Genomic DNA, 21,641 nt, shown 5'->3' on the forward strand with positions numbered 1-21,641 from the left:
GTGACTGGTCCCCAGTGATCCCAGTATGTGACTGGTCCCAGTGATCCCAGTATGTGACTGGTCCCCAGTAATCCCAGTATGTGACTGGTCCCCAGTAATCCCAGTGAGTGACTGGTCCCCAGTGATCCCAGTATGTGACTGGTCCCAGTGATCCCAGTATGTGACTGGTCCCAGTGATCCCAGTATGTGACTGGTCCCCAGTAATCCCAGTGAGTGACTGGTCCCCAGTGATCCCAGTATGTGACTGGTCCCAGTGATCCCAGTGAGTGACTGGTCCCCAGTGATCCCAGTATGTGACTGGTCCCAGTGATCCCAGTGAGTGACTGGTCCCCAGTGATCCCAGTATGTGACTGGTCCCAGTGATCCCAGTATGTGACTGGTCCCCAGTAATCCCAGTGAGTGACTGGTCCCCAGTGATCCCAGTATGTGACTGGTCCCCAGTGATCCCAGTGAGTGACTGGTCCCCAGTGATCCCAGTATGTGACTGGTCCCCAGTAATCCCAGTATGTGACTGGTCCCAGTGATCCCAGTGAGTGACTGGTCCCAGTGATCCCAGTGAGTGACTGGTCCCCAGTGATCCCAGTGAGTGACTGGTCCCAGTGATCCCAGTATGTGACTGGTCCCCAGTAATCCCAGTATGTGACTGGTCCCCAGTGATCCCAGTATGTGACTGGTCCCCAGTGATCCCAGTATGTGACTGGTCCCAGTTATCCCAGTATGTGACTGGTCCCCAGTAATCCCAGTATGTGACTGGTCCCCAGTGATCCCAGTATGTGACTGGTCCCCAGTGATCCCAGTATGTGACTGGTCCCCAGTAATCCCAGTATGTGACTGGTCCCAGTGATCCCAGTGAGTGACTGGTCCCCAGTGATCCCAGTATGTGACTGGTCCCCAGTGATCCCAGTATGTGACTGGTCCCCAGTAATCCCAGTATGTGACTGGTCCCAGTGATCCCAGTGAGTGACTGGTCCCAGTGATAAGCCCCCCGCGCCCCCTTTCTGCAGGTGCTGTGGACTCTCGGGGTCACACACAGGTGGTGTCTCTGCGGGCTGGTGACAGAACTTGTGGGCTCGGGTTGTGGTGAGTTGCGGGGAGTAGAAGTTTGGAGCAGCTGGTGACGCTGCCGTGTGCCGGGCATGGAGGGGAGTCTGAGCCCACCGTGTAGGAGGGGGGGGGACGGGGGGCTTCTTACCTGACCCTGTTGTCCCTGAACTTGCATGTCTGCGGCTGATGGATGAGGAGGGTGCGGGTCGCTGCCTCCACCTGGTCAGCACTGGACGTGGCCCCGGACATCTCATCATCTGCCTTCTTGTAACCAGCAGAGGAGTAGACTGGACCTGCAGACAGATGACAAGGCTGTGACCACGGGGGGCTTATATATCGGGAGGGGGCACACGGGAGGCTGAGGAGCACCGAGGAGTGGCAGGGAGGCAGGCAGGGAGGCAGGCACCACTGTCAGCACTGGAGGAGAGCTGCAGAGGGTGGAGAGACAGGGCACAGGCAGGAGGAGGAGGACGAGGGTCCCCGCTCAGATGATGCTGGGGTCATCCAGTCTTATCCCACCACTGTACAGAGCTGGGGAGGATGGGGGTGATGGGCAGGGGCCTCAGGCAGCACTGGCACACTGCTCAGTGACATAATAACATGGCCCATAACCTACACAAGGTAACTACAGGGTGACACGTCACTGGCACATAACAGAAGACCTCAGTGCCACACAGCCTGTCATTATGGCACCTGGACGTGCTGGCACGCCACGTACAAATACCACACTGGCCCAGACTGATACTGACACGTCTCTGGCACAATATGGAGCCTGGCACATACAGAGGTGTCACCGGCATAATCCTGGCACATGGTGTTCACAGTCTGGCACGCGTTTTCTTGCGGTTTTTGTGCGGTTTTCCCCCTGCGGATTTGGAGACGGGAGATGGAAAACCGCACAAAAGAAGTAACATGCTGCGGATTTTGTACCGCGGGAAAACCGCGTGGAAAAATCCGCAGCGTCTGCACAGCGTTTTTTTTTTTCATTGATTTACATGCTACTGTACATCACACTGCGGATCCGCAGGAATTCTGCATCGTGTGCACACAGCCTTACAGATCAGACGTGAAAGGCCATCTGCCATGTACACCATTCAGTGTCCATATAAAATGCAGCGTACGACATGTCATACAGCGGGCGCACGGTATACGTACATATATGTCATCACATATATAGAATCTTCACCATATTACATCTGTTTGCTGCATATATAAAGCCGGGGGCACAGCAATAATAAGGGCAGGGGTTGCAATGGCACCGGGTCCTGGAGTCTAAGGGGCCCAAAAAGTCCCTCTGGCTTATATGAAAAGACCAATACTATTAAAGACTTGCAATAATTGGGGGCCCGCTGGAGGTTTTGCATTGGGGTCCATGAGTTTCAACTTATGCCACCGTATAACACTATCTAAACTATATACTGTAGAGGCATCGCATGCAATCCTGCAGCCGACACAGGCAGCTAAAACTATGCATTCACTTCTATGGGCACCAACTGACACACTGCATACTGTATATACAGTTGTGGCCAAAAGTATTGACACCCCTGCAATTCTGTCAGATAATACTCAGTTTCTTCCTGAAAATGATTGCAATCACAAATTCTTTGGTATTATTATCTTCATTTAATTTGTCTTAAATGAAAAAAACAGAAAAGAGAATGAAGCAAAAAGCAAAACATTGATCATTTCACACAAAACTCCAAAAATGGGCCAGACAAAAGTATTGGCACCCTCAGCCTAATACTTGGTTGCACAACCTTTAGCCAAAATAACTGCGACCAACCGCTTCCGGTAACCATCAATGAGTTTCTTACAATGCTCTGCTGGAATTTTAGACCATTCTTCTTTGGCAACCTGCTCCAGGTCCCTGATATTTGAAGGGTGCCTTCTCCAAACTGCCATTTTTAGATCTCTCCACAGGTGTTCTGTGGGATTCAGGTCTGGACTCATTGCTGGCCACCTTAGAAGTCTCCAGTGCTTTCTCTCAAACCATTTTCTAGTGCTTTTTGAAGTGTGTTTTGGGTCATTGTCCTGCTGGAAGACCCATGACCTCTGAGGGAGACCCAGCTTTCTCACACTGGGCCCTACATTATGCTGAAAAATTTGTTGGTAGTCTTCAGACATCATAATGCCATGCACACGGTCAAGCAGTCCAGTGCCAGAGGCAGCAAAGCAACCCCAAAACATCAGGGAACCTCCGCCATGTTTGACTGTAGGGACCGTGTTCTTTTCTTTGAATGCCTCTTTTTTTTTCTCCTGTAAACTCTATGTTGATCCCTTTTCCCAAAAAGCTCTACTTTTGTCTCATCTGACCAGAGAACATTCTTCCAAAACGTTTTAGGCTTTTTCAGGTAAGTTTTGGCAAACTCCAGCCTGGCTTTTTATGCCTCGGGGTAAGAAGTGGGGTCTTCCTGGGTCTCCTACCATACAGTCCCTTTTCATTCAGACGCCGACGGATAGTACGGGTTGACACTGTTGTACCCTCAGACTGCAGGGCAGCTTGAACTTGTTTGGATGTTAGTCGAGGTTCTTTATCCAACATCTGCACAATCTTGCGTTGAAATCTCTTGTCAATTTTTCTTTTCCGTCCACATCTAGGGAGGTTAGCCACAGTGCCATGGGCTTTACACTTCTTGATGACACTGCGCACGGTAGACACAGGAACATTCTGGTCTTTGGAGATGGACTTGTAGCCTTGAGATTGCTCATGCTTCCTCACAATTTGGTTTCTCAAGTCCTCAGACAGTTCTTTGTCTTCTTTCTTTTCTCCATGCTCAATGTGGTACACACAAGGACGCAGGACAGAGGTTGAGTCAACTTTAATCCATGTCAACTGGCTGCAAGTGTGATTTAGTTATTGCCAACACCTGTTAGGTGCCACAGGTAAGTTACAGGTGCTGTTAATTACACAAATTAGAGAAGCATCACATGATTTTTCGAACAGTGCCAATACTTTTGTCCACCCTCTTTTTTATGTTTGGTGTGGAATTATATCCAATTTGGCTTAAGGACAATTCTTTTTGTGTTTTTTCCTTTAAGACAAATTAAATGAAGATAATACCAAAGAATTTGTGTTTGCAATCATTTTCAGGAAGAAACTGAGTTATTATATGACAGAATTGCAGGGGTGTAAATACTTTTGGCCACAACTTACAGTTTTGCTCCAAAGTTTACCTACCCCAGCAGGATTTTTGCTTTCTTGGCCTTTTTTTCCAGAGAATATGAATGATAACACCAAAACTTTTTCTCCCCTCATGGTTAGTGGTTGGGTGAAACCATTTATTGTCAAACTCCTGTGTTTTCTTTTTTTAAATCATAATGACAACCCAAAACATCCAAATGACCCCGCAGTTGCCATGCAGAATGGCTCAAATACGTGTGAGAAAAAAACGCAGCATGTGCATGTACACTAGGCCAAAAGGAAACACTACCCCCTAAACTATCGCCAGCAAATACTGGCACATATGAAATCCCACATACCACCTGCACATACTTGTACATATAGGACCCACATATCACCTGCACATACTTGTACATACAGAACCCACATATCACCTGCACATACTTGTACATACAGAACCCACATATCACCTGCACATACTTGTACATATAGAACCCACATATCACCTGCACATACTTGTACATATAGAACCCACATATCACCTGCACATACTTGTACATATAGGGCCCACATATCACCTGCACATACTTGTACATATAGGGCCCACATATCACCTGTAAACACTGGTACATATAGGACCCACATATCACCTGCACATACTTGTACATATAGAACCCACATATCACCCTGCACATACTTGTACATACAGAACCCACATATCACCTGCACATACTTGTACATATAGGGCCCACATATCACCTGCACATACTTGTACATATAGGGCCCACATATCACCTGCACATACTTGTACATATAGGGCCCACATATCACCTGTAAACACTGGTACATATAGGACCCACATATCACCTGCACATACTTGTACATATAGAACCCACATATCACCCTGCACATACTTGTACATACAGAACCCACATATCACCTGCACATACTTGTACATATAGGGCCCACATATCACCTGCACATACTTGTACATATAGGGCCCACATATCACCTGTAAACACTGGTACATATAGGACCCACATATCACCTGCACATACTTGTACATATAGAACCCACATATCACCCTGCACATACTTGTACATACAGAACCCACATATCACCTGCACATACTTGTACATATAGGGCCCACATATCACCTGCACATACTTGTACATATAGAACCCACATATCACCTGCACATACTTGTACATACAGAACCCACATATCACCTGCACATACTTGTACATATAGAACCCACATATCACCTGCACATACTTGTACATATAGGGCCCACATATCACCTGCACATACTTGTACATATAGAACCCACATATCACCTGCACATACTTGTACATACAGAACCCACATATCACCTGCACATACTTGTACATATAGAACCCACATATCACCTGCACATACTTGTACATATAGGGCCCACATATCACCTGCACATACTTGTACATATAGAACCCACATATCACCTGCACATACTTGTACATATAGGGCCCACATATCACCTGCACATACTTGTACATAGAGGACCCATATATCACCTGCACATACTTGTACATACAGGACCCACATATCACCTGCACATACTTGTACATATAGGGCCCACATATCACCTGCACATACTTGTACATAGAGGACCCATATATCACCTGCACATACTTGTACATATAGAACCCACATATCACCTGCACATACTTGTACATATAGAACCCACATATCACCTGCACATACTTGTACATATAGGGCCCACATATCACCTGCACATACTTGTACATATAGAACCCACATATCACCTGCACATACTTGTACATATAGGGCCCACATATCACCTGCACATACTTGTACATATAGAACCCACATATCACCTGCACATACTTGTACATATAGAACCCACATATCACCTGCACATACTTGTACATATAGAACCCACATATCACCTGCACATACTTGTACATATAGAACCCACATATCACCTGCACATACTTGTACATATAGGGCCCACATATCACCTGCACATACTTGTACATACAGGACCCACATATCACCTGCACATACTTGTACATACAGAACCCACATATCACCCTGCACATACTTGTACATACAGAACCCACATATCACCTGCACATACTTGTACATATAGGGCCCACATATCACCTGCACATACTTGTACATATAGAACCCACATATCACCTGCACATACTTGTACATACAGAACCCACATATCACCTGCACATACTTGTACATATAGAACCCACATATCACCTGCACATACTTGTACATATAGGGCCCACATATCACCTGCACATACTTGTACATATAGAACCCACATATCACCTGCACATACTTGTACATACAGAACCCACATATCACCTGCACATACTTGTACATATAGAACCCACATATCACCTGCACATACTTGTACATATAGGGCCCACATATCACCTGCACATACTTGTACATATAGAACCCACATATCACCTGCACATACTTGTACATATAGGGCCCACATATCACCTGCACATACTTGTACATAGAGGACCCATATATCACCTGCACATACTTGTACATACAGGACCCACATATCACCTGCACATACTTGTACATATAGGGCCCACATATCACCTGCACATACTTGTACATAGAGGACCCATATATCACCTGCACATACTTGTACATATAGAACCCACATATCACCTGCACATACTTGTACATATAGAACCCACATATCACCTGCACATACTTGTACATATAGGGCCCACATATCACCTGCACATACTTGTACATATAGAACCCACATATCACCTGCACATACTTGTACATATAGGGCCCACATATCACCTGCACATACTTGTACATATAGAACCCACATATCACCTGCACATACTTGTACATATAGAACCCACATATCACCTGCACATACTTGTACATATAGAACCCACATATCACCTGCACATACTTGTACATATAGAACCCACATATCACCTGCACATACTTGTACATATAGGGCCCACATATCACCTGCACATACTTGTACATACAGGACCCACATATCACCTGCACATACTTGTACATACAGAACCCACATATCACCTGCACATACTTGTACATATAGAACCCACATATCACCTGCACATACTTGTACATATAGAACCCACATATCACCTGCACATACTTGTACATAGAGGACCCATATATCACCTGCACATACTTGTACATACAGGACCCACATATCACCTGCACATACTTGTACATACAGAACCCACATATCACCTGCACATACTTGTACATATAGAACCCACATATCACCTGCACATACTTGTACATATAGAACCCACATATCACCTGCACATACTTGTACATATAGGGCCCACATATCACCCTGCACATACTTGTACATACAGAACCCACATATCACCTGCACATACTTGTACATATAGAACCCACATATCACCTGCACATACTTGTACATATAGAACCCACATATCACCTGCACATACTTGTACATATAGGGCCCACATATCACCTGCACATACTTGTACATACAGAACCCACATATCACCTGCACATACTTGTACATATAGAACCCACATATCACCCTGCACATACTTGTACATAGAGGACCCATATATCACCTGCACATACTTGTACATATAGGACCCACATATCACCTGCACATACTTGTACATACAGAACCCACATATCACCTGCACATACTTGTACATACAGAACCCACATATCACCTGCACATACTTGTACATATAGAACCCACATATCACCTGCACATACTTGTACATATAGGGCCCACATATCACCTGCACATACTTGTACATATAGAACCCACATATCACCTGCACATACTTGTACATATAGGGCCCACATATCACCTGCACATACTTGTACATACAGGACCCACATATCACCTGCACATACTTGTACATACAGAACCCACATATCACCTGCACATACTTGTACATACAGGACCCACATATCACCTGCACATACTTGTACATATAGAACCCACATATCACCTGCACATACTTGTACATATAGAACCCACATATCACCTGCACATACTTGTACATACAGAACCCACATATCACCTGCACATACTTGTACATATAGAACCCACATATCACCCTGCACATACTTGTACATAGAGGACCCATATATCACCTGCACATACTTGTACATATAGGACCCACATATCACCTGCACATACTTGTACATACAGAACCCACATATCACCTGCACATACTTGTACATACAGAACCCACATATCACCTGCACATACTTGTACATATAGAACCCACATATCACCTGCACATACTTGTACATATAGGGCCCACATATCACCTGCACATACTTGTACATATAGAACCCACATATCACCTGCACATACTTGTACATATAGGGCCCACATATCACCTGCACATACTTGTACATACAGGACCCACATATCACCTGCACATACTTGTACATACAGAACCCACATATCACCTGCACATACTTGTACATATAGAACCCACATATCACCTGCACATACTTGTACATACAGAACCCACATATCACCTGCACATACTTGTACATATAGAACCCACATATCACCTGCACATACTTGTACATATAGAACCCACATATCACCTGCACGTACTTGTACATATAGAACCCACATATCACCTGCACATACTTGTACATATAGAACCCACATATCACCTGCACATACTTGTACATATAGAACCCACATATCACCTGCACATACTTGTACATAGAGGACCCATATATCACCTGCACATACTTGTACATACAGGACCCACATATCACCTGCACATACTTGTACATACAGAACCCACATATCACCTGCACATACTTGTACATATAGAACCCACATATCACCCTGCACATACTTGTACATAGAGGACCCATATATCACTTGCACATACTTGTACATACAGGACCCACATATCACCTGCACATACTTGTACATATAGAACCCACATATCACCTGCACATACTTGTACATATAGGGCCCACATATCACCTGCACATACTTGTACATAGAGGACCCACATATCACCTGCACATACTTGTACATAGAGGACCCACATATCACCTGCACATACTTGTACATAGAGGACCCACATATCACTTGCACATACTTGTACATAGAGGACCCACATATCACCTGCACATACTTGTACATATAGGGCCCACATATCACTTGCACATACTTGTACATATAGAACCCACATATCACCTGCATATACTTGTACATAGAGGACCCACATATCACCTGCACATACTTGTACATATAGAACCCACATATCACCTGCATATACTTGTACATATGGAACCCACATATCACCTGCACATACTTGTACATATAGAACCCACATATCACCTGCACATACTTGTACATATAGAACCCACATATCACCTGCACATACTTGTACATATAGAACCCACATATCACCTGCACATACTTGTACATATAGAACCCACATATCACCTGCACATACTTGTACATACAGAACCCACATATCACCTGCACATACTTGTACATATAGAACCCACATATCACCTGCACATACTTGTACATATAGAACCCACATATCACCTGCACATACTTGTACATACAGGACCCACATATCACTTGCTGGTATATAAAGGACCCACATATCACCTGCACCAGGGCCGGCGTTAGTGGCAGTCAGACTAGTCAGCTGATTAGGGCCCCCGCTTCCCCAGGGGCCCCCAACCAGTGGCGTGCCGCTAATAGCGATATAGGGCCCATGAGTCAGGAGGGCCCGTCTTGTGCCAGCCACTGAACCAACCCCCCCCCCCCCCCCGTGCACCGCATTCAACTATATCCGCATTGTAAGCATCAGTTTCGTAAACTAGTCATTGCGAAAGCAGCTGGGCCTGATGGCCTCAGTCCACGTGTCCTAAATGTGTGTGCCAACCACTGTGTACTGTCTTTCAGCTCCTGTTTAACAGGAGCCCAGGGACGGACTGGGACTGAAATTCAGCCCTGGCATTTGAAATCACAGAAGCCTATGCTGCCCTCGCCCCCCCGAACCCCAAATGGGGGAATATTAGTAATATTACCCTGCCTGGAGGAAATCAAGATTTAATACAAGACCAATATTTCTAATAATACCAATAATATCGCTCTATAAGATTAAATGATTATAATGTCAAAATTATAATATTTTAGTCAGAGGTCGCATTAACGCCTGTCTGGGCGTCTATGACGCACAGGCAGGTGAAAAAACGCCTTCAGATTAGTACGATACGTCCACGGGACGCATCGTTCTAAGCCAGGGGTCCCCAACCGCCGGTCCGCGGCCCAGGACCGGGCCGTTGCAGTGCCTTGCCGGTCCGCGGACACAAGAGGAGCCGGGGGGCGGTACAGCAGCTGATACTCACCCTGCATCCCGCGGCGGCTTCATCCAGCGGCGGCTTCATCCAGCGCTGAGCGGTCACGTGCTACCGCTCATTTAAGGTCATGAATATGGACGCCACTCATCTCCCATAGGCATGGCGTCCATATTTATGGACCTTAATGAGCGGTAGCACGTGACCGCTCCGCACAGGAAGAAGCTGAAGCGTCGCGAGATGCAGGGACGTGCAGCGACGGGAAGGAAGTTCAGCGACGTGAGGGTAAGTATGATGGGGAGGATGGGGGAGCCAAGCGGAGCCATAAATATAAGGGAGAGAGAGTGGGAGCGGAGCCATATACACAGGGGAGGGAGAGTGGGAGCGGAGCCATATACACAGGGGAGGGAGAGTGGGAGCGGAGCCATATACACAGGGGAGGGAGAGTGGGAGCGGAGCCATATACACAGGGGACGGAGAGTGGGAGCGGAGCCATATATACAGGTGAGGGAGAGTGGGAGCGGAGCCATAAATATAAGGGAGAGAGAGTGGGAGCGGAGCCATATACACAGGGGAGGGAGAATGGGAGCGGAGCCATATACACAGGGGAGGGAGAGTGGGAGCGGAGCCATAAATATAAGGGAGAGAGAGTGGGAGCGGAGCCATATACACAGGGGAGGGAGAATGGGAGCGGAGCCATATACACAGGGGAGGGAGAATGGGAGCGGAGCCATATACACAGGGGAGGGAGAGTGGTCGCGCAGGGCGCCCTCCATCCATAGCAAGGTCGCCTGTACGGTACTAATCCCCAGGGACTCGCAGGGGGAGGGGGGCTGTTATTGCCGCTGTGCTGAGGCCTGTGGCCAGTGACCTGTATGTGCATGCTGTTATCTGCCGGACTGCTATAGGCAGAGCCGACCACCAGTGTCTGGGGCCACTGATTTGTTTCCATTGTTATCATGGACGATGTGTACAATTGGCTCCTGAGCATCAGCAATCATATGTGTAACAAATGGATTATGTCACTGAGGGGGCTGTGCAATGGTGTGTGTGTGTGTGGGGTGGTCTGTGCAATGGTGTGTGTGTGTGTGGGGTGGTCTGTGCAATGGTGTGTGTGTGTGGGGTGGTCTGTGCAATGGTGTGTGTGTGTGTGGGGTGGTCTGTGCAATGGTGTGTGTGTGTGGGGTGGTCTGTGCAATGGTGTGTGTGTGTGTGTGGGGTGGTCTGTGCAATGGTGTGTGTGTGTGTGGGGTGGTCTGTGCAATGGTGTGTGTGTGTGTGTGGGGTGGTCTGTGCAATGGTGTGTGTGTGGGGTGGTCTGTGCAATGGTGTGTGTGTGTGTGGGGTGGTCTGTGCAATGGTGTGTGTGTGTGGGGTGGTCTGTGCAATGGTGTGTGTGTGTGGGGTGGTCTGTGCAATGGTGTGTGTGTGTGTGTGTGGGGTGGTCTGTGCAATGGTGTGTGTGTGTGTGTGTGTGGGGTGGTCTGTGCAATGGTGTGTGTGTGTTTGGGGTGGTCTGTGCAATGGTGTGTGTGTGTGTGGGGTGGTCTGTGCAATGGTGTGTGTGTGTGGGGTGGTCTGTGCAATGGTGTGTGTGTGTGTGGGGTGGTCTGTGCAATGGTGTGTGTGTGTGGGGTGGTCTGTGCAATGGTGTGTGTGTGTGGGGTGGTCTGTGCAATGGTGTGTGTGTGTGTGTGTGTGTGTGGGGTGGTCTGTGCAATGGTGTGTGTGTGTGTACTCCTCCGTGGTGAAAAATACTCCTCAAAAATATTGGGAGGAGTATTTTTACTCCTCTGAAAAATATGTAGCGCGACCTCTGATTGCAGTATTACAGATAAACACCAACAAACCATAATCAAATATTACCAGCACTAGATGGAGGCCTGATTCTAACGCATCGGGTATTCTAGAATATGTATGTAGTTTATTTATAAAGTTTTAATAATAATGCAATAATGAACCCCCCCAATCCTGATATGCATGGTACCCCTCCCCCATTTCCTGATATGCATGGTACCCCTCACCCCCCAATCTTGGTATGCATGGTCCCCTCACCCCTCTTTCCTGGTATGCATGGTCCCCTCACCCCTCAATCCTGGTATGCATGGTCTGTGTTAAAATAAAAAATAGTTATACACTCACCTTCCGACGGCCCGTGATCTCCAGTCCACGCGCCCGGTCTTGCGGTCCCAGTAATGATTTGTGCGAAACACCGCTGATGACGCTGCGCTCTCGTGAGAGTGACGTCATCTCCGGTCTAAGGCGCAAAGGATTACTAGGACCGCGAGGCCGGGCGCGTGGAGTGGAGATCACGGGCCGTCGGAAGGTGAGTATAACCTTTTTTTTATTTTAATTCTCTTTACCACTAACATGAAGTACAATATGTCACGAGAAAACAATGTCAGAATCACCGTGATCCATGGAAGCGTTCCAGAGTTATGACCTCATAAAGGTACAGTGGTCAGAATTGTAAAAACTGGCCCGGTCGTGAACGTGCAAACCACCCTTGGGGGTGAAGGGGTTAAAGGGAACCTGTCACCCCCCCCCCGAGTGTTTTTAACTAAGAGAGCCACCTTCAGCAGCACTAAGGCTGCATTCTGTGAAGGTGGCTCTTCCGTTTCTGACCCCCAGTAATGCCGAAATATTAACTTTTATAAATAGGTCCTCATACCTGTAATGAGTCCCATAGGTATGGAGTCTCTCCCTGAAGCAGCCACCTCCCCGCCATCAATCATGTCTCTGCAGCGTCTGGGCCCCATCTCCCATAGCCATCCATCATGCCCCTGTGCTGCCATCTGGGCCCCGCCTCCTTCTGTCTCCTATGCCGGGCATGCGCAGTGCGCGCTGCCCTTGAACTGACATCAGGCGATCACGCCTGCGTGTTGTGGAGGCCCCAGATCCTGCCAGGCAGTGTGAATACATCATATCACACACTGCAGGGCAAGATCTGGGGCCTCCACAGCATGTAGGCGTGATCACCTGATGTCAGTTCACGGGCAGCGCGCACTGCACATGCCCGAGAACTGTTTTCACAGAGCAGGCGCTGGCATAGGAGACAGGAGGCGGGGCCTAGACGACAGAGCAGGGGCATGATTGACGGCTATGGGAGTCGGGGCACAGATGGCAGAACAGGGGCATGATGGAAGGCTATAGGAGAGCAGGGCCCAGAAGCTAGAGACATGATTGACAGCGGGGAGGCGGCTGCTTCAGGGGACTTTGGGACTCATTACAGGTATGAGGACCTATTTATAAAAGTTAATATTTTGGCGTTACTGGGGGTCAGAAACGGAAGAGCCACCTTCACAGAATGCAGCCTTTGTGCTGCTGAAGGTGGCTCTTTAACTTAAAAACACCCTGGGGAGGTGACAGGTTCCCTTTAAAGACTTGCAATACTTGGAGGCCCCATTAAAGATTTTGCTTTTTTTGCCAAGGAGAGGTGACATATCAGGACAGGGACCCAAATTTGAAGGACGCCTTGACATGGCAGTTGGCCTCACATATATTGGCCAGTCATAGAATCATAGAATCGTAGAGTTGGAAGGGACCTCCTGGGCCATCTGGTCCAACCCCCTGCTCAAAGCAGGATTCGCTAAATCATCCCAGTCAGATGTCTGTCCAGCCTCTGTTTGAAGACTCCCATTGAAGGAGAACTCACCACTTCTCGTGGCAGTCTGTTCCACTCATTGATCACTCTAACTGTCAAAACGTTTTTTCTAATATCTAATCTGTGTCTCCTCCCATTCAGTTTCATCCCCATTGCTTCTAGTCTTTCCTTGTGCAAATGAGAATAAAGATGATCCTTCTACAATGTGACAGCCCATGAGATATTTGTAGACAGTTATTAAGTCTCCTATCAGTCTTCTCTTTTGCAAGCTAAACATTCCCAAATCATGCAACCTTTCCCCAAAAGACAGAGTTTGCAGACCAGTCACCATTCTGGTCGCTTTTTTCTGAACTTGCTCCAGTTTGTTGATGTCTTTTTTAAAATGTGGCGCCCAGAACTGGAGACAGTATTCCAGATGAGGTCTGACCAAAGAAGAGTAGAGGGCAATAATGACTTCACGTGATCTAGACTGTATGCTTCTGTTAATACATCCTAGAATTGCATTTGCCTTTTTTGCTGCTGCATCACACTGTTGACTCATATTCAGTCTGTGATCTATTAGTATATCCAAGTCTTTCTCACAAGTGCTGTTGCTTAGCCCTATTCCTCCCATTCTGTATATGCTTTTTTCATTTTTACTGCTCAGATGTCGTACTTTGCATTTTTCCCTGTTAAAAACCATTCTGTTATTTGCTGCCCATTGCTCCAGTTTATTTATATCTTTTTGAATCCTCTCTCTCTCTTCTCTAGTATTAGCTATCCCTCCTAGCTTTGTGTCATCAGCAAATTTAATCAGTTTACCCTCAATTCCGTCATCTAAATCATTGATAAAGATGTTGAACAATACAGGGCCCAGGACAGAGCCTTGTGGTACCCCACTTGAGACATTCTTCCAACTGGATGTGCAGCCATTTACGACCACTCATTGGGTCCGATCACTAAGCCAGTTATGAATCCACCTAACAGTTGCCTTGTCCATTCCATACATAGTCATTTTTTCAATAAGGATTGTGTGAGATACTTTGTCAAATTGTTTGCTGAAGTCAAGATATACTATATCTACAGCATTTCCCTGATCCACCCAATCAGTGATTCCGTCATAGAAGGAAATTAAGTTAGTCTGACATGACTTATTAGTTACAAACCCATGCTGACACTGTTTAATCACTTCATTCTTATCCAGGTACTGACATACATGTTGTTTAATAATTTGTTCAAAGATCTTTCCTGGTATAGAAGTCACCGGCCTATAGTTGCCAGGGTCCACCACCTTCCCTTTTTTGAAGATAGGAACAACATTTGCTCTTCTCCAGTCTTCTGGGACTTCTCCTGTTCTCCAAGAAAGATTATGGAGAGGGGTTCAAAAATTTCTTCTGCTATCTCCTTCAGTACTCTGGGGTGTAATTCATCTGGACCTGGAGACTTAAATTCATTTAGGTTAGCTAAGTGTTTCCTCACTATCTTTCTATTTATAGATATCCTGGATTCTTCTATTCCCTTAATAGCACAGTGAAGAACAGTTGATGTTACATTTCCTTTCTGAGAGAAAACAGATGCAAAATAGGAATTTAAAAGTTTGGCCTTCTCAACATCCTGACTTACCATTTCATCATTTTCATCCAGTAAAAATCCTATAGCATCTTTGCCTTTTCTTTTACTTTTGACATATCCCCAAAATCCTTTATTATTGTTTTTGATGTCTCTTGCAAGCCTCAATTCAGTGTCAGCTTTAGTAATCTGATTTGTGCCCTGCAGGTTCTGCAGACAGCATCATATTCTTCTTTAGATATGCCTCCCTCTTTCCATTTTATAAACATTTCTTTCTTCCTTTTTAGCATGTGCTTAAGTTCTGTGTTCATCCATCCTGGTTTCCTTAAATGCTTCCTATTATTCCCTCTTTTTGGAATTAACAATTGTGCTTTGAGAATTTCATTTTTCAAGATTTCCTATCCTTACTGGACATTTTTGTCCTGAAGGATATCCAGCCATTGGATCCCTCCAATTCTCTTTCTGAATCCCTTAAAATCTGCCTTTCTGAAATCTAACCTTGACATCTGAGTCTTCACAGGTCTTCCTCCTCTAGTTATCCAAAATTCTAAAATAGCATGGTCGCTACCTCTTAGGGTCCCAGCCAGAGGCGTAGCTAGGGTTTTGGTTCAGGGGGGGCGAAACTTCTGAGTGGGCCCCTAACTAGGTAACTTTGATTACAACTCGGTGACGCCCCCTAATAGTGGATGTAGGAGATGACTGCGCTGTTACTGAAAATAATCCCTATATAAAGACCAATATTGATATTACTACCATATGGTCAGTGGTAAATACCAGTCCTACAAAACGTGTAAGGCTACTTTCACACATCAGGTTTTCGCCGTCAGGCGCGTTCCGGCGTCGTGCCGGAGCGCCGGATCCAGCAAATGTTTTGTAAAACCGGATGTGACGGATCTGTCTTGCGCATGACAGCCAAAACCGGATCCGTCTCATCCGGTTCATCCGGTTTTCGATCCGTTTTTCGACGGATTACGCCGGATCCGGTTTTTAAAAACGCCCCTTGTGTCCTTCCGAACGGGATTGGCTACTGAAAAACTATATATAGCATGTTCCTACAGCCCCTCTTTGACAGGTTGTAGAGGAGAAAGTGCAGGTTGGAGAGAAGAGCAAGTGACTGGCGAAGATGGATGTTGTGATTGGAAATATTTTGAAGACTTTGGCGGATTTTACAGCGGAGGCGAATCGTTTGAGGGTGATTGTTCTGGAGAAGGAGAGAGCGAGACAGCAGCGCATCAGGCATCGTAGATGACGTTTGTGGATCCACCCCATCACAGCCAAGAGAATGACGCGTGGGGTCTATTCTACACTCTGCATGGACCTTAGACGAAACCCGGAGAAATTTTTTGGATATGTACGGATGAAAATGGAGAATTTTGATTACTCGGTGGAGCGCATTGCACACCTCATAAGAAAAGCGGACACCTATTGCCGCTTCTCTGTTTCACCCGCAGAGCGTCTGATGGTGACTTTAAGGTAAGCCACATTTATTGGATATGATCGCATCAGAGCACACTTTCACTGCAATCTTGTTGGGGGTAGTTTGCATCTCCAAGTGTTATAGCTGAGTTTTGGTATGTAATGCTGTTATTTTAAACTAATTGATTGTTTTTTAATTCCCCACAGATTTCTTGCAACTGGAGAATCCCTTTCGTCACTGCATTTCCAGTACAGACTCGGGATTTCCACCATATCTGGAATAGTGAAGTACACATGCCGTGCACTGTGGGACTCCTTAGCTGAAGAGTTTTTACCAGAGCCCACAACAGAGAGGTGGATTGAAATTTCTGAAAAGTTTCTACAGATATGTCAGTTTCCAAACTGCTTGGGCGCTGTGGACGGGAAACATATCCACATTGTAAAGCCAGCTGGATCGGGATCGGAATATTTCAATTACAAGAAATATTTTTCAATTGTCCTCATGGCCATCGCTGACGCGGAATACAAATTTATTGCTGTTGATATTGGGGCCTATGGCCGCTCCAATGACTCTCAAGTTTTCAAACTGTCTGCCATGGGGCGTAAACTGTATGGAAACACCTTCCAGTTCCCATCCTCTAGACCGCTGCCGCAAACATCTGGTCCACCTATGCTATTTGTCTGTGTAGGGGATGAAGCCTTCCAGCTGTCAGAACACCTTTTGAAACCGTACGGTAGCAGAGGATTGTCAAGAACAAAACGCATTTTTAATTAGCGCCTCACAAGAGCAAGAAGAATGGTTGAATGTACCTTTGGTATTCTGACAGCCAAATGGCGGGTCCTATTGACTGCGATCAACCTCAAGACAGAAACTGTGGACGAGGTGATCAAAGCTTGCGTGGTACTCCACAATTTTGTTATCTGCAAGGAACCCATTTCCATTGAGGACACCTCTGAAGAAACCACCTTGCAAGATTACCAGGACATTACCACTAGAAGTTTCAGTAATGAGGGACAATTTTGCACTATACTTTATGTCACCTCAAGGCAGAGTACACTGGCAGGATGACAGAGTGTGAAAGATTTGTGCCCTTAACCAAAATTGTGTACCTTCTGTACCAACAGTATATACCTTTGCCAACCAAAGTTGGCTATCTTGTCATGGTCTTACTATTTTTACCTTTAGGCCACAGGTGTGTACCTGGTTGTGTTTTATGCAAAGTATTTCACCTTTTAACAAAAGTTGTGTACATTGTTAGGAAATCACCAACAATAAACACAACTTTTTAGGTGAAATACTTTGCTCCAAACACAACCAGGAACACAACTGTGACAAAAAGCTAAAATTTATTTACCTTTTACCCACAGTTATATACCTGGTTTTGAATACCTTTTTACCTTTTAAATACCCTGTATTTAACTTTTTTTTTTTAACATATTTCGCCGCAGAAAGAAATGACAGACAACCAGTGTAAACAATAATTTAACTTTTATTGAAAAAATTTTTTCTTAGTAAACTGTTTTTAAATTTAAATAAACTTTTTTACTTTTTTAATAAAGCTTTGAAACCATAAAACTGGTCATTTTTATTAAAATACACACATATTATAAATTTGTGTAGTGTGGGGTGGAAATACTGCTGGAGGGGCTGCGGGACACTTCAACACTGGGAGTGTGGAGAGAGGACTGGGATCGTGGTGGGGAAGGAACAGTTAGAGGTGAAGGTGTGGAAAAAGCTAGAGAATGGGTGGACATGTGGGAGGCAGAAGAGGTGGTGGGTGGTGGAGTGGAGGGTTGGGCAGGGACTGTAGGAGCAGATGATGTTGATGGAACGTTGTATGGGGAAGGAGTTTGGTACGGGGCAGGTTGCTGGAAGTGGGGAGATGTCTGGTACTGGGGAGGTTGCCGGTACTGGGGAGGTTGCTGGTACTGGGGAGGTGGCTGGTATGTAATAGGAGGGGGAGGATGGAAAGTGGCTGGAGGGGGTGCAGGTGGAGGAACTACTGGGGTGGGAGGAGGAGGTTGGGAGGTAATGTGCTGGAGAGCACCGTGGCACAAATGCATTACATGCATCTGCTGGCTAGGAGAGAGCGTTTCCATGCGTTCCACAACAGACCTTAAAAAGGTGTGGTTTGGCGAAGATCTTGCTTCTGAATGCATGGTTTGCAGAAGTGTCTTCACCTCCGGAATGCTGGAGTTGATCTGGTGAAAGCCTGCGGAGATTTGCTCTGACAAGACTTTTAGACAGTTCTGGAAAGATGCATTCAGATGCAAGAACTCTGGCGCATAAGTCTTTTCCTGACCCCGCTGCCGCCCAGTACCCGCAGGTGTACTAGAGGTGGCAGGGGCAGAAGGGTGGGGTAAAGGGAAAGCAATCTCCTCACCAGCAGCTTCATGTAATGTTGTCGGCCACGATGCTCCTGCGCTGGTGGATGGGACAGATGGGTGTAATGTGTGGGAAGGTGCAGATGTACCGGGGCGGTCGAAGTGTCCCTCGGTGCCGGTCTCCTCAGGGATCGCCTCAGAAGGGTCCAACTGTGCAGGCTCCCGAGTGCTGCTCACCGTGCTGTGGAATAAAGAGAAAAAAACAATTAAAATAGCGACATGGCATGGCCCTGGCTGAAAAATTTTTTTTACATCTAAACATTTTTTTTTTACATGTGGTGTGTAATATTTACCTTCTGGTGACCATTGTATCCCGGAGGAACGACAGGGCTCGTGCGTACTTGTACTTGTTCCTGCGTCCTCCAGATCCACTCGGGGCCCGCATCTCTTTATTGAACTCCTTCTCAAAACGATCCCTCACAGACCGCCACCGCTTCACAATTCTCTCCCCTGAAACGAGAAAGGACAAAGTGGTTAGTATACAACATCAGTGTTTCCCAAACTCCAGTCCTCATGGTCCCCAGGGGTCATGTTTTCAGGATTTCCATAGTAAATAGAAATCCAGAACACATGATCCGTGGGGACCATGAGGACTGGAGTTCGGGAAACACTGGTTTACATCAAGCAACCAGTACTGTATATACTTATGCTCTTTAATCTGGGCCCGAGCATCGAGGTCCTCCCAGCGGTCCACAAGGAGTGAACAGATTTCCTCCCAGAACCGTCGGGTAACTATCGGGTCAGCATGGCGGCGGTCAGCCATATTCCATAGCGGCTCCCTTTCTCTGACGAGATCGATGAGGTGGTCCACATCAATTCCTCCATCCTCACCGTCAGAGTCGGGAGCACACTGTGAAGGCAGTTAAAGTAAAAGAGAAAAATAGCAAAATTAGGCACCACACTTAAAGACATGAAATAAAGTGTACCAAAATTTAACTTAAATATTATACTTACACGCTGGTGACTGCCGCGTTGCTGTCGCTGATGACCCTGGGAGGCACTGCGAGGACCTCTTGGCCGAGCACCAGATTGGGAAGACTAGAGAAGAAAAGAAAAAAATTTATGTGTTTGGATGTTGGCATATTTGTTTGCTGTGTGATGTCTGCGGTACATTGTTTTCTATGTGTTGTGTGTAGTGTGATGTTGTGTTTCTTCGTTTGATGAAAAAATCTTACCAATTGTGAGCCCAATCCAGGTGTCTGTCCACCCCTTCCTTCTTCTTCTGGGAGCTCCTCTTCAGCTTGTGATTCCTGTTTTGAAATAAAAGGCAATGAATAGACATATATTACAGTGATGATGGATTTTGGAAATAAATACTTACCATCAAACGCTGACGATGCGATGGAGGGCTCCCAGAAGAAGATGTGGTGTCCTCTTGCTGGCCAGACTCCATGGCTGTGGGTAGTGCTGCTGCTGCTGCATCTCTTGGGCGGCTGTTGAATAAAGAGAAACAAAGGGCCAATGAATATCTTGATATTCCATGGCCCTAGTTTTGAGGAATGGGGGATTTGATAATTACCGTCTCTCATCTGCTGGTGGACTACCCTCCCGTTGTTCAGCATGTTCGCTTTGCTGCTCCATTTGGGGTGGTGGTGGTGCTGATGGTGCTGCAGTGGTCTCCTGCCTTCTCCTGCGCCTGGTTCCTGTCTTGGGTGGCATGTTGGGTGTGGCTGAGGGTCCCACTGTCATGGTTTTATATATGTGTGCTGTGGGCAGAGCTACTGAGCATGCTCATACCCAAAAAACCGGATCCGGCCACCAGATCCGGCTTTCACCGGATCCGGCGCATTGCGGCGCTCATAGACTTTCATTGTGTGAAAAAGCCAGAAGCGCCGGATCCGGTGGGTCCGGCTTTTTCGCCGGAGACGAAAAACGTTACAGTTGCCGTTTTTTCCAGACGCCGGATTGCGACACATTGCCGGATCCGGCGAAAACCGGACGAAACGCATGGCGCGATCCGGCGCAAATGCAAGTCAATGGGGGGGAAACCGGATCCGGCATTGCATTTCGCCGGATCCGGTTTTTGTCAAAAGAGCCGGATCGCGCCTGACGGCGAAAACCTGATGTGTGAAAGAGGCCTAAGTGATTACTGCACAGTTATAGTTGGTGTCTTACCGCTGACTATCTTTCTGATGG

At 46.5% G+C, this 21,641-nt stretch overlaps 1 protein-coding gene across 1 annotated transcript in view; it reads right to left on the bottom strand.

Moving 5' to 3' along the window:
- The window catches only part of ATP8A2 (ATPase phospholipid transporting 8A2), a 1,255,085-nt gene that overhangs the window by 1,048,885 nt on the left and 184,559 nt on the right, over nt 1–21,641 (bottom strand). The window contains exon 2 of the mRNA XM_073583121.1: nt 1,193–1,337. Coding sequence (XP_073439222.1) covers nt 1,193–1,337 — 145 coding nt within the window. The remainder of the gene's footprint in view (nt 1–1,192; nt 1,338–21,641) is intronic.

This window comes from Dendrobates tinctorius, unplaced genomic scaffold (assembly GCF_039654945.1).
Source record: "Dendrobates tinctorius isolate UK_male_01 unplaced genomic scaffold, ASM3965494v1 ptg000075l, whole genome shotgun sequence".
NCBI lineage: Eukaryota > Metazoa > Chordata > Amphibia > Anura > Dendrobatidae > Dendrobates > Dendrobates tinctorius.